Genomic DNA, 20,021 nt, shown 5'->3' with positions numbered 1-20,021 from the left:
GTGCGCGGATGTCGACGCGATGACATTGATGTCCACACATGCGCGGAGGCCCTCCTTACAGGGCCCTGAGCCACCAGTGTGTGTGTGTGTGTGGGGGGGGAGTGCTGAAAAAGAAGAGGCGTGTAGAGGAGTAGAGACGCCAGGGAGGGGGAGATGCGGCGGCAGTAGCTGACTGCCTGCAGGATGTGCCTCTTGCTGCGAGAGGCACGTCCTGTAGACAGTCAGCCAGCGCTGGCACCGCTCCTCCTCCCCAGTGTCTCGCGGCACACTAGAGAATGACATGGGGACACATTTTTCCTCATCCCCATGGGAACTCATTTTCCATCCCGTCCCTGCAGGTTCTTTTCCTGTCCCTGCCCCATTCCTGCAAGTTCCATCCTCATCTGCACAAGCTTCAAACACCTTAAAACCCTAAGTGTTCGAGGCTTCTGCGGTTAAGGAAGAGCTTACAGGAATGGGACAGAGACAGCGACAAAACCCGCGGGGATGGGACGGGGAAATTGAGTTTCTGCGTGGACAAATCTGTCCCCGTGCCATTCTCTATGGCACATCTGAAATCACGTGAGGCACACAGTTTGTGATACACTGGCATGTATTTATCACGTGCTAGCAGACAATTCCATGCATAATGTTTTTGCAATTCGAATATTTCCAAGTTTGTTAGGAGTTTCTATCCTGTTCATCAAAGTCTGTGTGGCTTACGTTTCGGTAGGGGGGTAAGGAAGTATCTTATAATGACTGAATGCGAGGGAAAGAGGGGTGAACTACAATATTTGCTAGGACTGTGGTGTAGGGGAGCACGAAAGTATAGGGTTGTGAAATCCAGGCCAGCAACCGATGCTCTTGGAACTATTTTGTCGGATGGAGTTAAGTGTACGCACCAGCAAAAAGGAAGCCCTTAAGGTCAGATTTGAATTCAGGATCCTCAGTTCTTGGTGTTCCATCTCAGTCCAGCATTCATTTTGACCTGACAGGCATTCTAGCAAGACAGGAAAACAGAGGTTAGACCTTTTTTCCTCATTCAAAATACAGTGGGGTAACAAAGTGCAAGAATAATAAGCAGTTTGCAAGCTATGTTAAGTGCAAGTAGGGTTCCACGTACTTCTTAGCTAAGAGCTGTAATGAATGCAGTTTTACTGAAATATGGAAACTATTGTTTTAAGGTATGTTTGTCTCCATAAACAACAGGATACAATAACACTCAACAAAGAAATCAATGTCACATCTGTACGAGGTGATTGTTTCATTCAGTGTTTACAGTACACTAAGCTGAATGTAACATGAATGTAACATGAAGAGAGAATGAAAGACAAAGATGGGGGTGACCATTTGTTCCAGAGCTCAGAATAGCACTCCAGCACATGGCAAATATCAAATGTATGCAGACGTCACTACAATTTTCTTGTGTGCAGGCTCATGTCTCCTGACAGTCTGGCACCCATTTTCTTTGTACCAGCACACTACCTAAAAAAAAAAAAAATGGTGGCTCATTATGCTCACAGGAAGAGAACAAAGAAGTATGAAATCCTCAATAATGCAACTGCAAAAATTTAAAGCTAACCTTTTATGGTTGTGCTCACATTTTTGGTTTCGTGCATATTTTTCTGCATAGACCCCTGGGGAACCCGACTATTTACCAAGTGAAAAACTGCAATTCCACACACTCAGGGGGACCAAACAATCAACTCTCCCACAAACCCCTATATAAATTGCAATCCTGTCCAAAGGATTGTTCTACATCAGGGGTGTCAAAGTCCCTTCTCGAGGGTTGCAATTCAGTCTGGTTTTCAGGATTTCCCCAATGAATATGCATGAGATATATTAGCATACAATGAAAGCAGGGCATGCAAATAGATCTCATACATATTCATTGGGAAAATCCTGAAAACCCGACTGGATTGCAGCCCTCGAGGAGGGACTTTGACACCTCTGCTCTAGACCAAGGGTGGGCAACTCTGGTCCTCAAGGGCCGGAATCCACTCGGGTTTTCAGGATTTGCCCAATGAATATGTATGAGATCTATTTGCATGCACTGCTTTCAATGCACATTCATTGGGAAAATCCTGAAAACCCGACTGGATTCCGGCCCTCGAGGACCGGAGTTGCCCACCCCTGCTCTAGCCACATTCGGTTCACAATTGGCTGGGTTTATTTTAAAGAAGGAAGAAAAAGCCTCAGACTCTAGCTTGCCACTGGCAAGTTAGCATGCGGACAAGCAATACACATGGAGATCCCTCACTGGCATAAAAAAAACTTCTCCTATCCAAACACCTTTAATTGTGAGCAAATTTAATTTTGCTTTACTAAATGCAACTACTGTTGTCTAAATTTTGTACATGCAAACACTGCGATTACTCATGCTGTGAACTATTCAAATGTCCTTCAATTAAAGAGCTCAAATGGAAACTCATTCCTATGTTCCAATAGTGCGCTTCTGTGAATGTTCAATTCTTCAAAAATGCAAGCACAATGTTCATTTTCTTAAAAGCTTTTGTACTTATCTTGCAGCACCCCTAGCACATAACTTCAGAATAGACACAGCCGCTCAAAATTGATCAGTTCAGCTGAACCCTACTATTTTCCCTTCTCCATTGAGAATATTGACCATTTAAACCTATTCTCTGTTTTCTGTCTTTCAACTAGTTCTTAATCCATAATAGGACATTACTTTCTATCCCATGACTCTCTAATTTCCTCAAAGTCTCATGAGGTACCAAGTGGCTGGCAGAAATTTTGCAGCTACAAACTAGAATACCACCCTTAAACGGCTATGTTTTATCCTACTCCCTATACCCACGCCCTGATTTTCCAGGTTTAAAGCCAGCAGAAGCCCGCAAACCACTGATCGCTGCTAGCTGAATATTGAGTCCTACATATGATTTAGAAATCTTGGGTGGGAGACACCATTACCTGAGGAGATATGGAAGCTAGATCTCTTTCAGTAGCTCATATATCATACAACAACAACATAATGTATTTATATACTGCAATACCTTACAGTTCAGTGCAGTTAACAAATAATAATAGAATTAAACATATTCAGCGACTAACAAACATCATTCTCCTATATACTTAATTTCCAAATAGGTTTTTAGCAATGTTCTTAAATGCAACTAAGACATTGAAGTTAATAGTAATGGATGAAAGTCAGATTCACAGCATAGCTTAAAAGCTTGATTCCTAAAATGGACAATCTGTTTCCCAAAGAGGACTGGTATATGTTAAAAGCAGTGAAGACAAGAGAGGTGAACTCTGCAGGGATTACCTCACCTACAAGAAAGAACATCTCCAGACTGCACCTGATAAGTGCATGAGTGTAAAAATCCCTGGAACCACTGAAAAATGCATCCCATTATGCCAAGGCCATTATTGGAACCAGTGAGATTTCTGAAGTCTAGGGTGGGCTATTAATGGAGGCGAAGTTTCTCTCCTTTGCCATGCTCCTCTGCAGTAGCCAGCATTGTTCTCCTCCATTCTCTTTTCCCCCTCTCCCCCATCTGAGATAACTAGATCTCTCTTCTTACCTCTTCTCACAATTATGGTACTTGGCGGTTGCAGGGTCTTGAGCACTTACGCATGCTCAAAGCCTTGAGTATCAGTGCTTGCTCAAGGCCCTGCACTGACCCCCCTCTAGAGCTATGAGTAAAGGGTAAGAAGAGGAATCCAGTCATCATGGAGAGGAAAGAGTGGAAGGTAGAGGAGAGTAATAACAGTTGCTGCAAATTCTGAGGTGTGGGCTGCTGCTGGAGGAATGGAAATTTGGCTTTTAAGGTAAAATTTACAGGGGTTTTAAAAAATGCTGAAACAGAGGAGTGGGCTGCTATTAGAGCAAATACGGTATATTTAGGGGATGAAGAACTTTTGCGAATGAAAGAGGAGTGGGACTTGGGTGTGATAGTATATGATGATCTTAAGGTGGCCAAATAGCTTAAAAAGGTGATAGCAAAAGGTAGAAGGATGCTAGGATGCATAGAAAATTATGGGCAGTAGGAAAAAGGAGGTATTGATGCCTCAGTACTAGACTCTGGTGAGACCTCATTTAGAATATTGTATACAATTCTGGAGACGCACCTTCAAAAAGATATAAACAGGATGGAGTCGATCCAGAGGAAGGCTACTAAAATGGTTGGTGGACAGACTTAAAGATCTCAATCTGTACACTTTGGAGGAAAGGCGGGAGAGAGGAGATTTGATAGACATTTAAATACCTACATGGCATAAATACACGAGTCAAGTCTCTTTCATTTGAAAGGAAGCTCTGGAATGAGAGGGCATAGGATGAAATTAAGAGGCAATAGGCTCGGGAGTAATCTAAGAATATACTTTTTTACAGAAATGGTGGCAGATGTGTGGAATAATCTCCCAGTAGATGTGGAGACAAAGATTGTGTGTCAAGTCAAGAAAGCGTGGGAGAGGCCTGTGAATCTCTTAGAGAGATGAGATAGTGGATGCTGCGGATGGGCTTACTGTATGGGCCATTTGGCCTTTACCTGCCATCAAGTTTCTATATTGTTTTCCTGGCCTTTGCTATAAATACCATTTTAACACTGGTTTTATTTTTACACTTTTTTGTTTGTTTATCTCTTGCCCTTATCCAGGGCAAGTAACACTTTTATATACAAAATAATACATTACATTTAACATACAGATCACATTAACACAACCATCTCTCTAACCAAAATACACACATACATACAAAGAATAAAAATACAAGTAACGTACAAGTTGCTTCAACAGCAAGCATCGGTATATATCGGAATATAAAAATGCCTATGATATGCAAGTCGCTGCCATGACAAGTATCATTAAAAGCAGTAAAACAAAACAGACTACGGGATACATCAGTGACCCGCACTCTGCACTCAACAGTCACTTTGACTTCAAAGTAAATAAGTGCCCAAACTGTTTTGAATGATCTTTCCTCTTATTCTTTTAATGTTGACTTTTACAGGGGGAGAGACAAGAAGAAACCTCAATCTAAGTTAATCAGCAAATTGCACATAGTGTGAAACAGGAGAACCCTCAGTAACACAGCCACCCACTAAGGGAAAGGCTGTCACCGGCTGACACTCAGAAAGAGTGTAAACTGTGAAACATCCCTGGGTTCTTCCTGTAAGTGAGAATAAATCAAGTGCACCCCCAAAAAGTGCTACGTGTGAAAAAAGATTCTAGAAATTAAAAAAACACACTATGAGGTTAAGAAATGGACGGATGATGTCACACATCGGCTGGCTGTTCTACAGTTTAAAGAAGCTAAGTACTTCCATTTATTGACTGGCTTGGTTCTGATTTGGACAGATTTGGACACTTTCCTTCCTTGTTTGGCCCCCCTGGCAAGGAGTAGAGACAAGAATTTCTTAACCTCATAGTGTGTTTTTTTAATTTCTAGAATCTTTTTTCACACGTAGCACTTTTTGGGGGTGCACTTGATTTATTCTCACTTACAGGAAGAACCCGGGGATGTTTCACAGTTTACACTCTTTCTGAGTGTCAGCCGGTGACAGCCTTTCCCTTAGTGGGTGGCTGTGTTACTGAGGGTTCTCCTGTTTCACACTATGTGCAATTTGCTGATTAACTTAGATTGAGGTTTCTTCTTGTCTCTCCCCCTTGTCAGTTGGTTTTCTTGGGGTTGGGGAGGTTTTGCAGCAGTTATATATTTTTCCTCCCTATACATTTTTGGGTTCTATTTTTGTGGACTTTTACAGGGAGCATGCTGATGCATTTTGATATTATGTGCATTTGATCATATTCAGGCAGATTTTTTTGAAACTCATTTGCAATAATTAACAAAAACATCACTCAGCTGGCAGGGGTTCTGAAACCCTTATAGTGTGTTCTCTAAAAGCTACTCTTTGTATTTTACTCAGAAACCAAACAGAGCAGAAACTGCAGTGCGATCATTCTATTGAGCATCTTTGCATCTATCGCCAAATCCATTACATGTCATAATAATAATAATAATAATAATTTTATTCTTGTATACTGCCCATCCATAGTAGTTCTGGATGGTTCACAAAGAAGAAGAACTGTACAATCAGTGAAATATACATAAGTTCAGAAAAAACATAATAAAAATACAGTTAAGAACAAAGCTATGTAACAAACTTATCAAACAAGTGTGTTTTTAAAAACTTTCTAAAAACATTATAAGAATACATTTGAAAGATCAAGGGACTTAACCAAGAGTTCATGTTTTTTAATTGAAAGGCAAATGTCTTATTTAAAATTCTCTTATTACAACAAGCCTGGACAGACAGTACATAAACATGAAATTATTACGAGTATTTTTTAATGGTCTATAAAAATTGAATTGAGAGGATAGGTATCCCAGAGCCAAACCAAAAAGAGCATTAAAGCAAAGACAGCCTAATTTAAAAAGAATGCGTGCCTCGAAAGATAACTAATGTAATTGCCGATAAAAAGGACTGATGTGGTCATATTTCTTTAGGCCAAAAATCAGGTGCACTGCTGTATTATGTATTAAGCAAATGCGTTTTAAGTTTTTCTTATAGGATGGCAAATAAATGATATTACAGTAGTTGAGAACAGACAGAATTAAAGACTGTACCAAAAGTCTAAAAGAGGCAAAATCAAAATATCTTTTAATAGTTCGAAGCTTCCAGAGGATCAGAAAACATTTCTTAACCATAAAATCCGTATGCTTTTCAAATGTTGTGACAATCTAATATAACCCCCAAAATCCTAATGAGGGTGATCCCTGTAAAAGAGCAGACCACAGGAGATATCAAAGCTTTACCTTGGGTTACTTACCTAAGTAACTGGAGTTAATAGGGTCAGGTTCTTTCTGTACCTGTCTTCATTTTCTTTCTGGATTTTAGTATGCTTTGTGAGCTCCCTCTAGAGGCAAAGTGGCTGAACTACATAAAGAATTATCTTGAAAGCTGTGTGGTTCAGGGGAATAGCCAGACATCCAATTTTGGGAGAACTTGGACCCCAGTTGGGTGGACATTGGATCCCCTCTGTCACCCAGGCAAGTTGATCCTGTTTCCACACCCCCTCCCCCCCCCCCCCGGCTGCCTTACCGTTCAAAGAGCCGGTCTTTGCTAGCAGCTAGCAGCATGACTGATACACGCTGCTCGTTCTGGTCTCACAGCCTTCTGATGAAATAGGCCATTGCATTAGAGGAAGGCTGTGGGGACAGTACAAGCAGCTTGTGTCAGTGATGCTGCTGGCAAAGATCGACCCTTTAAAGGGAAGAGAGATTTTGGGAGTTTTTATCTAGTGAAGCTTGGAAAGCCCCACCAACTAATTTATAGATGTGTTGCCACTAGGTAGGACGGAGCCTAAAATGGATGGGACTGGGTCCATCCATGGCTATGCCACAGGTATGGAGAAATTGAATGATCAATTCCACCATGTCTTTGATAACAGGGCTTTCGAAATTTGGTGCCAGGTCAGGCAACGAATTCAGTGCTATATTGTCTTCCACGTTTCTAATAAAGATGCTGAGCAATTTGTCCAATATTTATATGTTAATGTTGTGAAAGTTTTCTTAGTTTTGGATTATTTGTAATGCCTCACAACTCCTTATGGTAACATCTCTACATAAGCTAATGTATCATAACGCCTTTGCAGAAGCTCATGTAGACTGCTCTGAATTGACTCCCCAGTCATTAGTAGCGGTATAGAAGCTCTCAATTAATAATCAATTATGAATATGAATTTTTGAAAATGTTTTTCATGGATGGACATTGATCACTGGGAATTTATGTAGTTCCATTATTCACTGTCTGGACTGATGATGGGCAGACGCTAGAGGGTGCTGGTTAATGGGATTCGCTCAGAAGAGGGAAAGGTGAGTAGTGGAGTGCCTCAAGAATCGGTGCTGGGACTGATTCTGTTCAATATGTTTGTGAGTGACATTGCTGAAGGGTTAGAAGGTAAAGTTAGCCTTGTTATGGATGATACCAAGATTTGTAACAGAGTGGATAACCCGGAGGGAGTAGAAAACATGAAGAAGGATCTGCAAAAGTTAGATTAATGGTCTAACATCTGGCAACTAAAATTTAATGCGAAGAAGTGCAGAGTGATCCATTTGGAGGGGTAGAAATCCAAGGGAACCGTATGTGCTGGGAGGTGAGCAGCTGATATGCACAGAGGGAGCGAGGGACCTTGGGGTGATTGTGTCTAAGGATCTAAAGGCATCTGAACAGTGTGATAAGGTGGTGGCTGTAGCCAGAAGCATACTAGGTTGTATAGAAAGAGGAATAACTAGCAGAAGAAGGGAGGTGTTGATGCCCCTATATAGGTCATTAGTGAGGCCACACTTTGAGTATTGTATTCAGTTTTGGAGGCCATATCTGGCAAAGGATATAAAAAGACTTCAAGCGGTCCAGAGGAAGGTGATGAAAATGGTAAGGGGATTGAACCAAAAGAAGTACGAGAAGAGACTGGAAGACCTAAACATGTATACTCTAGAAGAGAGGCGATATGATACAGACATTTAAATATTTGAAAGATATTAATATAGAATGAAATATTTTCAGAGAAGGAAAAATTATAAAACTAGAAGGTATAACTTGAGGTTGCAGGGAGGAAGACTTAGGAGTAATGTTAGGAAATTCTTTTTCTTAGAGATAGTGGTGGATGACTGGAATGCCTTCCTGAGGGAGAGGGTGGAGAGGAAAATGGAGATGAAATTCAAAAACAAATCTAATTAGGAAACAAATGGTATAAATTAAAGAACTAAGGTTGGTATTAGTCAGACTTGTACGGTTTGTGTCCCATATATGGTGATTCGTTATAGGATGGGCTAGGGAGAGCATCAATGGGAACTCCACTAACTTGGAACATGAGGACGTTACTGGCCAGACTTTACAGCAGATATCCTGCAAACAACGGGATGGTTGGATAGGCTGGAGTGAGCTTATATGGCAACTTCAGCAGTTGGAACTTAGGACAATACCAGGTGGACTTTAGCCTAAGGCCCAGAAATATCAAAGAAGAGACAAGTTAATTTAATCTTGTATTTTTAATGAGAATAGCTAAAGGGCAGACTGGATGGACTGTTCAGGTTATCTGCCGTCATTTACTATGTTACTATGATAAAAATTTAAGCTTATATCAACCCTAATGGTTTGAGAGTTTCTGTTATTATAGTAAGGAGATATTTTTGCATTATATTTGCTTATTATGTTTTTCCTTTACTTTTTGTGGATTTCATATCACTTGTTTGTGAGCTTCAGGAGAGGCATGCTTTGTTTCCGGAAACCTTCATTTTAAGATATAAGCCACTTTCCAGTTATTAGCACTGTTGTTTTTTGAAAACTGAAAATGAGATTTTAATCTTATGTTCTCATTTATAGTAGTTGTTTTTCATGGCAACCTTGGCTCTAGCCTGAGAACAGGCTTTCACCTCTCTGGCAGAGAAAGTGCAGTATTTTAGGCAGAATAGATTACTGACTAGGGCTGCGGAATTGGTATATCAAACCTTTGATTCCAACTCTAACTGATATTAGGATTTAAATTTTTTTTGTTGCTCTGGATAAAGTGCTGGTAAATATAATTTGTCTACCAGTACAGATACAAGATCCTTTATCCAAAATTCCAGAAACTGAAAAGCTCCAAAAACTGAAATTTTTTGCTTCATTTATGTCTGAAGGTATTTCTCCAGTCCCATAGTTAGGAACATGTTTGTGTTTGAAGTGTTTAATGTTTGTCTTATTTTGAAATTTAAAAAAGTCTGGTGGCAATTTTATGGTCTTATGGTCTGTCTTTTTCCAACTTAACATTACCATTCCAAAATCTGAAAAGTTCCAAAAATCAAAATATGCCTGGTCCCAAGGATTTCGGATAAAAGATCTTGCACCTCTACCTTAGATCCAGGACAATGATACAGATATAAAAAGTATAAAATGATAAGCTTAGAATTTACCATATATCATATTTTAAGTTTTTATTTTAAAGTGGAAGCCAGTCAATACATTTTTACCAACTCTGGCTCCAACTCCACCCAAAATTGCTTCCAACTCCACAGTCCTGGTTATCAGGATAGTGCCGAGTTGGTCCAGGGGGAAAAGTAAAGCAGAACCAGGAGCTATTTTGTTCTCTTATAGGCCCAAATAATTATCTGAGTACTGAATATTGGCAGATCATGGATAACATACAGCATTTACCCCCCTCAGTTACATAATAAAATGTTTCAGCGTATTTTACAAACAGCATTAGCATGCTCTCTGTTAGTTCTGTGTTCTAATGCCCGTATCTGGGTATATCCCAGCGCTAAATATCTGGCTATAAAAAGCCTGTGCTGACCAGGGTTTAAAAAGCACTGACTGCTTCAGGTTAAATATTACCTCCAAATTGTTTTATGGAAAGCACAGTTCACTGAGCGAAACAGATAAGAAGCTGTTTGCACAGTACATTGCTGTATATGAAACCTTAAGTGGCCAAAAATGTAAAATGCCTGCTTTTATATTTTCTGATGATCCATCAACTTTTTGAGCGTGGAAGGTAGGATCCCTGTCTAATGTTATGTCTTCAGTTTTGCTTGAAAGGGGAATGAAAGGTGTTTGGACGGTGGTCCAGCCACGTCTTGTATTTACAGTCCAGGTGAGCTTTGAAACCTTGGCCCGGTGTAACGTTAAACTCCTGAGTAGGAATGGTTAAGCTGTCGATCGTGGTGAGTTATCACTTGATAATATTTTCTTTTAAGTGTGTGCACTGAATAGTTTGGCATCAGCAGCTTGACAAGCGTTGTGGCTTGCCAAGCCCTGTTAGTTTGGGGCCTCAAAGTTCTTAGGTTTATTCTTCTCTGACCAGAGAAGAATATATGTATATATATGTATATGTATATGTTCTCTAAATCTTTTGAGAAAAACAATGGAGGCTAATTTTAACATCTGTTTTGACTTAACTTGATGCTAAGAGGACAAATTACCGTGTTTTTGTGTGTATATAATATACTGACATATATAACATGCACATATGTATAACGTGTGGATATTGCCGAGCTTTGGAAACAAAACCGATATAATGCGCACATGCATATACTACATATATTTAATGAGAGAAAATCTAGCAGTCATAAGACATTATTTATTTGCTCTGAATCCGGTTCCTCCCCCCATCCGTATAGTTCTCTTTGCATCCTGCATCTCTCTCTCTCTCTCCTTTCCTCCCTCCCTGTGGTCTTCAGTGTGTCCTACATCTCTCCTTCTGAAATGGGGCTAAATGGCTATCAACTTGCCTCACCCTTTCTCCCACCCAAGAGACAACTGGACCACGTCCCCTTGCCATTTGCACACGTTTGAATTTGGTATGTGCATACCCTGGCTTTGTAAAATGGGGACTTAGCGTTGATTCAAGATAAACATTTAAATGCCAGTTCATGCATGTATCAAACATAACTAGTTCTTGTAAAAAGAGGGCCATAGTCATCCCGAGTGACACACAATCTGCAACATATCATGCACATTCCTCGTACCCATCAGATGTCCACAAAGGACACATACGCACCCCAAAGATATAATGCACACCATACAGCTCACCAATATGAGGGGCCGCTGAAAAGTTTTCAGCCCAACCAAGAAGAGAATCAACTTCTCGTTGGCCCCTTATATACACCTGTCAACATATAGACACCATATACCTCTCCTCAATTAACCACTCAGCCCCTGATACTGTTGAGACAAACTATAGTATCTCTCTCCCCACTGCGAAAGGAGGAAGGAGAAAGATGCTTCTGATATTGTCACACTGTAAGGGTATAATTTTCAATTTGTTATATTGTTTAAAAAATTTTAAACTTAAGCACAAAGCTGGGTTTTCTGAAATATTTACATTAGTAGCTGAAATAACCCATCCAAAAATGAAAGGCAGAAAATAATCCTTCTAATAAACACTCATGAGAACATCCCCTCTCTTCTAGATCAGTGTTTCTCAACCTTTTGAAGCCTAACAGATACCCTAAGCCTAACAAATACCAACCAAGTACCCCCACCCAAACTCTGCCCCAGACCTGCCCAAACTCCGCCCCTGACTCCACCCTCATAATAATAATACTAATTGTAATGCAATTTCTTCCATCCATTTTTCATATACACATAATATAATCTTATTAATACATAATAGTAACCACAAAATTTAAAAAACACAGCACACTGTATGCAGAGAAAATTTTAGTTATCATTTATATTTGGGGGGTTTTCAAAGAGGTCAAGGCAGATGACTTTAAAATATGCAATGTCACCCCAGTAACAACTAAAAAAAATAGACAAATATAGTACAAAATATAGACAGCAGATATAAATTCTCAAAGCTGACACATTTTGATCACTAAATTGAAATCATTTTTCCTATCTTTGTTTTGTCTTTGATTGTCCTTCCTTCCTTCCTCCCATGTGCACATCTCTTTCCCTCTCACTCAGGCCCAACAATATTCCTTCCCTCCTTCCTATGTCCCACCTCCGGCAAAGCCTACCTGCCCCCCGCTGTCGATTCCTCTTCCCCTCCCCCCCAGTCTGCCGCACCCCTTGCCCGCTCCATTTAGTTACCTCCCGCTGCTTCCGCAACTCTGTGAAGGGCCAGGCGCATGTAGCAATTGCACGCCGCCGGTCACAAGCCTTCCCCCCCCCTCGACGTCAATTCTGACATCAGAGAGAAGGTCTGGGCCAGCCAAGCAGTGACGTTCTGGGGTGGAGTCAACACTTGGGCAGTTAATTGTTGATATTCAGCACTTAATTAGTTAAGGTAACTGCATAAGAGCATATAAAAGTCAGCACTAGATAGTCAAAATGGCGGCGGTGTGAGTAGCTGCTAGAGAGACGGAGGAAAATCGCGCTTCCTGGTGCCTTCCATTTGAACATTATTTTTACCTTACCACCATCGATTGATTCTTCTAGCGGGAATGCCTCACTCAAAACGGAAGGGGGTGATTATGGCTGATCCCTCGCAGGCCCTTGTCTCCACACCCGTCCAGCTTCTTTGCAGCCTGCCTTCAGTTGCTAAAGAATCCAGAGGATGTGACCCGGCACTTGGGAGAGATATTGGAGAGCCTCTCCACCTTTCGGGGTTGAGACATCGCTATCCCCTCCGGCTCCTTCCAACCCTTTGTGTCCAGCTACGACTGGGGCTTTGCTGCAGGAGACTCGCAATCCCAGAAGTGGATTTGTGGGGTCTCCTGGCGAGGGCGCAGAGCCAGCACAGGGAGTGCAGCTGAAGAATCAACTGGAGAGAGAGGGATTTTCTCCCGCTCCCACGGAGGCCTCCTTAGGAGACATTTGGACACTCCTACATCTGGAGACTAAACTGACTCAAACTACTGAGGAGGTAACAACTATTACTGCTAAACTTGATAATTTAACTTTAACTGTCGACTCAGTGAAAAAAGATCTTTCAGACCAAGCTAGATAAACACAGGATGATATACAGCAATTGCAACAATTTTAAAGTAGCAATGATTAAAGATAATTCCTCAATACATCGTAAACTAGAACAATTTGAAAACTATAATCGAAGATTGAATCTCCATATTCTGAATTTTCCACTATTATCTGGAACTCCGCCTATAGATCATTTTAAAAGATATTTAATTAAGAATTAAAAAATTCCCCTGAACAATATTCCTCCATTGAATAAAATTTACTATTTACCAAATAAAAAGATTCCTCAAAAAGAGGGGGGTAAAAGAAGACGGAAAAAAGGATGGAGAAGACAAACAGATTGACTTTGGGAATATTTCTGCTCTTTTGGAACAAACTTTGTAGATATTGAAAGAGCTACTCTCTTAGTGTCTTTTGTTTTTGAGCAAGATTTAAACATGATCTTAAAATTATACTTTAAAAATTCCCAAAATTTATTTGGAGATCAAAGACTTTGGATATACCCGGATGTCTCAGAAGTTACGCAAGAGAGAAAAAAAGATTTTCTTTCCCTAAGACAAGAGACTCTTAAACTTGGGGCTACGTTTCTTCTAGCATACCCCTGTAAATGCTTAGTTAGGAACTTGGGAATAAAATACACTTTTTATTCGCCAGACCATTTAAGGGAGTTTCTAAAAGTTAAAAGATCATTAAGGATTGATTAAGGAATGGATATTATGTTAGAATATTGCAACTGATAGCCCATTAAGCCTTTTCTTTTGAATGTTTGATACCTATGTTTATCTCCACTAGATTTTGATTACCACTCCACTATATTGTGGTCTAAGAAAGAGGTAAAATTTATACCATTTATGCGGAAAGATTTTATTTGGAATTGTTTCCTTCTCTGTATTATATGGAACAAGATTTATGCTTGTGAATATTATTAAAATTAATAAAGAAATAAAGGGAAAAAAAAAGTCAGCACTATATTTATGCAGTGGTTAAGTGCTAAACATCATACTTGACTGGCTATGTTTTCACTGCCCCATTATACCCAGAAATTCAATGTTGGAATCTGGTCCTGGGCTGGATTTGAATTTCCAGGGATAGCACCAGCAATGATCATCAAAATACTGATCGCCTGCTGCTGAATTTCAGTTCCAAAATGCATATAAATGTGTGCCCTCCTCTCCCCCACGGTTTTCCCAAACTCCTTCCGCTTGCAAACTACGCACCATTGCATTTAGGCCACTGGTTCCCAACCTGGTCCTGGAGGTGCCCCAGCTAGTCAGGTTTTCAGAATATCCACAATGGAATATTCATGAGAAATATTTGCATGCGCTGTCTCCACTGCATGCAAATCTCTCTCGTGAATTATCTTTGTGGATATCCTGAAAACCTGACAGGCTGGGGTGCCTCCAGGGACCAGGTTTCAGAAACACTGATTTAGGCATAATTTAACAGAATAGTACATAGCCAGAATATTGTCATAAATGCAGATTTTCAGGTTAATTACCCATGTTCTTAGTACCCTCATCTTGGTGCCCCCCTTAGAGAAATCCCCCCATGTGCTTACCAGACTACACTCATGCAGCTCTCTACTCCTTTTGCCCCCGTTCTTACCCCTGCCCTGTGCAACTCATCCTATGCTTTTCTTTTTCCTCCTGTAAGAATCTAACCTAATCTGAGATTTATGAGTCACACTATGCCTAAATAGGTTCAAGGTGACTTACAATGCAATTTAAATGGATACAATTCAGTATAGTACAGGAAGCTTTCGGTGGTACATTACAAAACAGTTTTGAAGGGGATAATAATACAAGAGAGCTAGTACTGTTTGAAAGGGATACTATGAGACAGAGCTTTCCCTACAGTGCAATTTCTAAAGAGATACAGTTTAGTGTTATACACAGATGCTGTTATAGTCCATCATCAGGTGATTGAACTGTACACACGGTCCAGTAGAGGTTGTAGGGTGATTTGTGCGCACACTGGTCAGTTTTTTGGGGTGAATACGGTGTCGAAGAGACACGTTTTTGGTTTTTATCGGAATGTGAGGTAGTTCGGTTCAGATCTGATGGCTGTGGGAAGGTTGTTCTAAATCTTTCTACCGATATATGTAAACATGGTGTAGTAGGTAAGTTTGTGTTTGAGGCCTTTTGTTGAGGGATAGTTCAAGTGAAGTTTACTAAGATTTCTGTTCAAGGTGGGCCATGAGGGGCTGAATAAGTCTATGAGTGGTGTGGAATTTCCATGGAGGATGCAGAAGATTATATATGATTTCTTGAAGTTTATTCTAGTATTGACAGGTAGCAAATGTAGCTGTTTGAGGTAAATAGAAATTGGATCAACTTTTTTCAGCTTGAAGATGAGTCTGATTGCTGTGTTTTGGATAAGTTGTAGTTTGTGGGCCAGTGTTATGTTGATACCTATGTAAAGTAGTGCCTTATGAGTCTCAGCTGTCTCATGGAAAATAAGGTTTTCCTCCAGAGATTTCAGACAGGGATAGAGTTGAGTCTAGTGTGATGCCCGGTACTTTGGATGACTTGTCTATTTTTTTTCTCCGGATGGCAGTACTCGGCATGCATGATATGCTTTATTATTGGACTTCATGCCACCTCTGTTCTTGCCTACAAAGGATTAGCCATCACCTAGATACTCGATTTGAATCCTCCTCCCCAAGGTCTTCATTCTGCATGTATTTCCTGCTGCTCAGAGGGTAGAAATGTCAGGGAACTGCCTTGGATCTATCCAATCAATTTGCTCTGCTTAATAATATCCTGTGGAGTTTGGGATAAATCAACTGAACATGATCTCTTGTTTTCTTAATGATCAACCGCTTGAATAATTATGCAAGTCATGTGATTGTGTAGTGCTGTAAGTATTAATCCATCGATCATTTCACTGTCCACAGTGTTGTTTTCCCTGTCAGGTCAGGTAACAAGGAGAAACTTTTCTTATACATTTTCCTAACAGAATTGTATAGCCAGAACTCATTACTCACCACTGTGTTTGCAATATGTCATCTACTATGTCTACTAATATACAATAGATAGATAGATTTTGTTTTTTGCTGCTATTCTTTTGTAAGATTCTCTTTGAATGGCTTTTGAGATTTTTAGAATGCTGCTCTGGATCTTCAGAGATTTCTTAGACCCCCCTGTTCAAAGCATTCATGGCACTGTTGGATTTTTATTTTGTTCTCTTCCCAGTCTCCTTTGTATCCATTCCATGAAACTAATAACCGGAAAATTCATGACAAATTGTAGAAAGCATTTTTTTTCCATGCATAGCATAATAATCAAACTGTGGAAACTATTGTTGGTGGATGTGGTTAGAGTGACTAATATAATGGGATTAAAAAGGGTTTTGGACACGTTCCTGCAGGGCAAGTTCCTAAAAAAAATATAGCTCTGTTAGTCAGATGGACCTGAGAAATCGTTGCTTATTACTTGAAAAGTATTGTGAGAAACAGAGATACTTTTGAGGATCTGCTGGGTACTTGTGACCCAGGTTGGCTACTGTCAGCCATAGAATACTGGGCTTGATGGATCTTGTTCTGACTTAGCTTATGTTCTTATAGTGGAGAGAACCTCATATTTACATTACATTACTGATTTCTATTCCGCCTCAACCTTGCAGTTCTGGGCGGATTACAAAAGAGACAACCGGACATTTCCAGGATAATTACAGAGAGAATTCTGGTCATTTCCAGGAGAAGTTACAAGAATAATAGAGCTGTATATTTCAAGAGCTACAAGATGCTGTACAAATAGGAAATAGTGCAGATCCGTATATATACTGTTAGGGAAGCAGTTGACATGCTTGAAGCTAAAGAGAAGGGAACTGGTGAAGGGGGGAGGAGGAGCATTTAAGAGCTATTTGAATTAGTATTTCTAGGGAGTAGAAATTCCCTCCATATCTTACACCCTCCCCCATATAAAAACAAAAAAAGAAGCAGAGAAACAGGTTGAGTGCCAGATAATAAATAGTAGTTCAGTTTGTTAATAGATAGATAGGGGGTTCTTTTACTGAGCTTGCTAATGCACCTAACACAGCAAAATTCAGCTGGCTCTACTTTTGTTTTTAATTTGGCTTTTGTGCTGGGTTTATCAAATGATTCTGATGAGCTCAACTATCATGATAAATTTAGTGCCACCCAGTGGTATAATAAGGAGGGGGCAGAGGAGCAGATCACCCCTGGGTGCCATCTTGGTGGGGGCATTTGCATCTCTCCTCTTCCTCCCCACCCTGGTGATGGGGTTCTTTTAACTGCACTCCCCTGTACCTTTTCTAGTCTTCACCAGCCGTGAGCAAGATCCTCCTTCCTGCTGCTCACGTCGGCCTCAGACATCCAGTAAGTGACATCAAGAGAAGGCTCAGATGGCATGAACTCAGGGTAGGAGACCCTGCTTGCTGCTGGTGAAGACTTGAAGTAGAGGGGGAAGGAAGGGTGCATCTAAGAGACCTCCCTCCACTACTGGAGGGGGAGGGGGGGAGGCATAGCATGGCAAACCTAGGCACCTCCACCCCAGGTGCAAACTTCCCTCTCTACACCACTGGTGCAACTCCTGCCAGCGCAATGCTTTGTGGTATGGCATTTCTCTGTTCTTCCCTACCCCTTTTCCATACCTTAGTATAGAATCTCTTCTTCCTTCCCTTCCCTTCTTTTTCTCCTTCCCCCTCCATTGGTCTGATTTCTATGTTTTCCCCTTCTTTTTCCTTCCCTCCCTACTCTCATGGTCTGGCATCTCTGTCCAACCCTTCCCTATCCCTTCTGTTTCTTCCCCAGGAAGTCTAGCATTTCTGTTTCCCTTTCCTCCCCATCCCCTTGGTCCAGCATTTCTTTATTACCATCACCCCCTCTTGCAAGATATGGTACTGCCTTACCCTTCCTGTTCCCACTGCTGCACCTGGACCGTGGGTAGTGTGGGCAGTGTTGTGTATATGCATAATGAGGGTGCTTTCCAAAAGCCATTTATTTGGGTAAATGGACTTGGAAAATCCCCACTCCCCTTGTGGATAAGTACAGGCTGGTGGTTCTTTGAATTTGTGTGATGGCTATTATTGCTTTGTTTTCACTGCAGCGGTTTTTTTTTTTTGTTTGTTTGTTTGTTTTTGCCATCCCGCTTGAAACTTCTACCCTAGGCCATGGCCTAGTCTTATGCAATGGTTAGGCCAGCCTTGATTTCCATATGATCTAAGGATTTTACCGAAATGAGATTGGTTTGCAGGAGGATTTATTTTTCAATGTTTTTAATTTTAGATTGGCGGATGCTGCAGTCTTACTGTTTTCTGTGCGCGAGACAACAGGTTAACTCGGCTTCCCCCAGAAGTTTCACAAGCTACTGAACTTCATGTGCTTGATGTAGCTGGAAACAGGTAAGGACATTCTTTTACCATGTTTTAGTGGCAAACACGTTTCTCATTGGGTCATTGTATTGTATGCTATACGTGATTACATTTTAGTCCTTTAAAGTGTAAAAACACAAAGGGAAAGGGACATGTATACTGTCTTTTTGTCACTTTTGCATTTCAAAGCTGAAATTCAAAGTGGTGGGCACTGGAGGATTAAGTGACTTGCCTAGGGTCATAAGGAGCAGCACTGGGATTTGATCTCACAACCTCTGGGTGCAGAGGCAGCAGCTCAACCAGTGAGCCACAGCCTTTCCTCTGAGCCTTGTGAGATCTCTTAGAGAGAAGAAGAGAGAATAGTTACTGTGGATGGGTAGACTGGATGGATAATTTGGCCTTTATCTGCCATCATGTTTTTATACCATGGTTGCTTTTTTTCATCCCAAAGTATATTTAAGAGTAGGAATGAGGTGATTAAATTTGCTGATGACACAAAGTTATTCAAAGGTCTTGAATCGCAAGAGCATTGTGGAAGAACTGCAAGAGGATCTTATGACACTGGCCATCTGAATGACAGATAATGCTTGAACAAGTGCAAAGTAATGCATTTAGGGAACAGAAACTCGGACTACATCTACATGAAGCAAAGTTCCACATTAGGAGTAGAGAATGACGTGGGGAAAAAATTGTCCCTGTCCCCGCTGCATCCCTGCAAACTATCTGATCCCATTCGCACAAGCCTCGAATAGTTCTGATTTTATACTGAACTTATTTTATTAAAGTAAAAAGAAACAGTATTCTGTTCAATTGTCATTTTATAAATCACAAATAATACTTCCGATTTTGCGAAACCAGAAAATACATCAAGGAGGGACTCGTTGGCAGAAGGAAGGCTTCAGAACAGGCCTCTGAAGATTTTTCATTATCAGCACAGCTGGTTCCTTCAGGTAGAACCACCGCCACACTGAAAAATCTTCAGAGGCATGCCCCAAGCTTTCCTTCAGCCGACGAGTTCCGCCTTGATGTAACTCCCAGTTTCACGAAACCGTTGGCTAAAGGAAGGTCTCGGTCAAGACTTTTCAGTGTGGTGTGGCTGACTCAGTTGGGTAAAGTAGGCATGAGGGAAATGGGGGAGTAAATGCTGAGTGAGGGGATGCTGCTGCTGCGATGACCCTGGTGCAATTTTTGCCACGGGAACAAGGTCATCTACCTCTCTAGCAGGGCGGTGGAAGACCTTGTTCCCATTCCCACTGTAAATTGGCTACATTTTTTCCCATTTTTGCGAGCTAACCCCTGGTTGCTGCGATTCACCATGGGAATCATTCAGCGTGTCATTCTCTA

The 20,021-nt window shown here is 40.8% G+C and overlaps 1 protein-coding gene across 1 annotated transcript in view; it reads left to right on the top strand.

Annotated features, from left to right (window-relative positions):
* LRRC1 (leucine rich repeat containing 1) overlaps positions 1–20,021 on the top strand; it is a 234,210-nt gene that overhangs the window by 198,012 nt on the left and 16,177 nt on the right. Inside the window, exon 11 of the mRNA XM_033939508.1 lies at positions 18,592–18,707. Coding sequence (XP_033795399.1) covers positions 18,592–18,707 — 116 coding nt within the window. The remainder of the gene's footprint in view (positions 1–18,591; positions 18,708–20,021) is intronic.

The sequence above is a fragment of the Geotrypetes seraphini genome, chromosome 3 (assembly GCF_902459505.1).
Source record: "Geotrypetes seraphini chromosome 3, aGeoSer1.1, whole genome shotgun sequence".
NCBI lineage: Eukaryota > Metazoa > Chordata > Amphibia > Gymnophiona > Dermophiidae > Geotrypetes > Geotrypetes seraphini.
The sequence above is the reverse complement of the archived record's forward strand: the minus strand, read 5'-3'. Positions and strand labels throughout refer to the sequence as shown.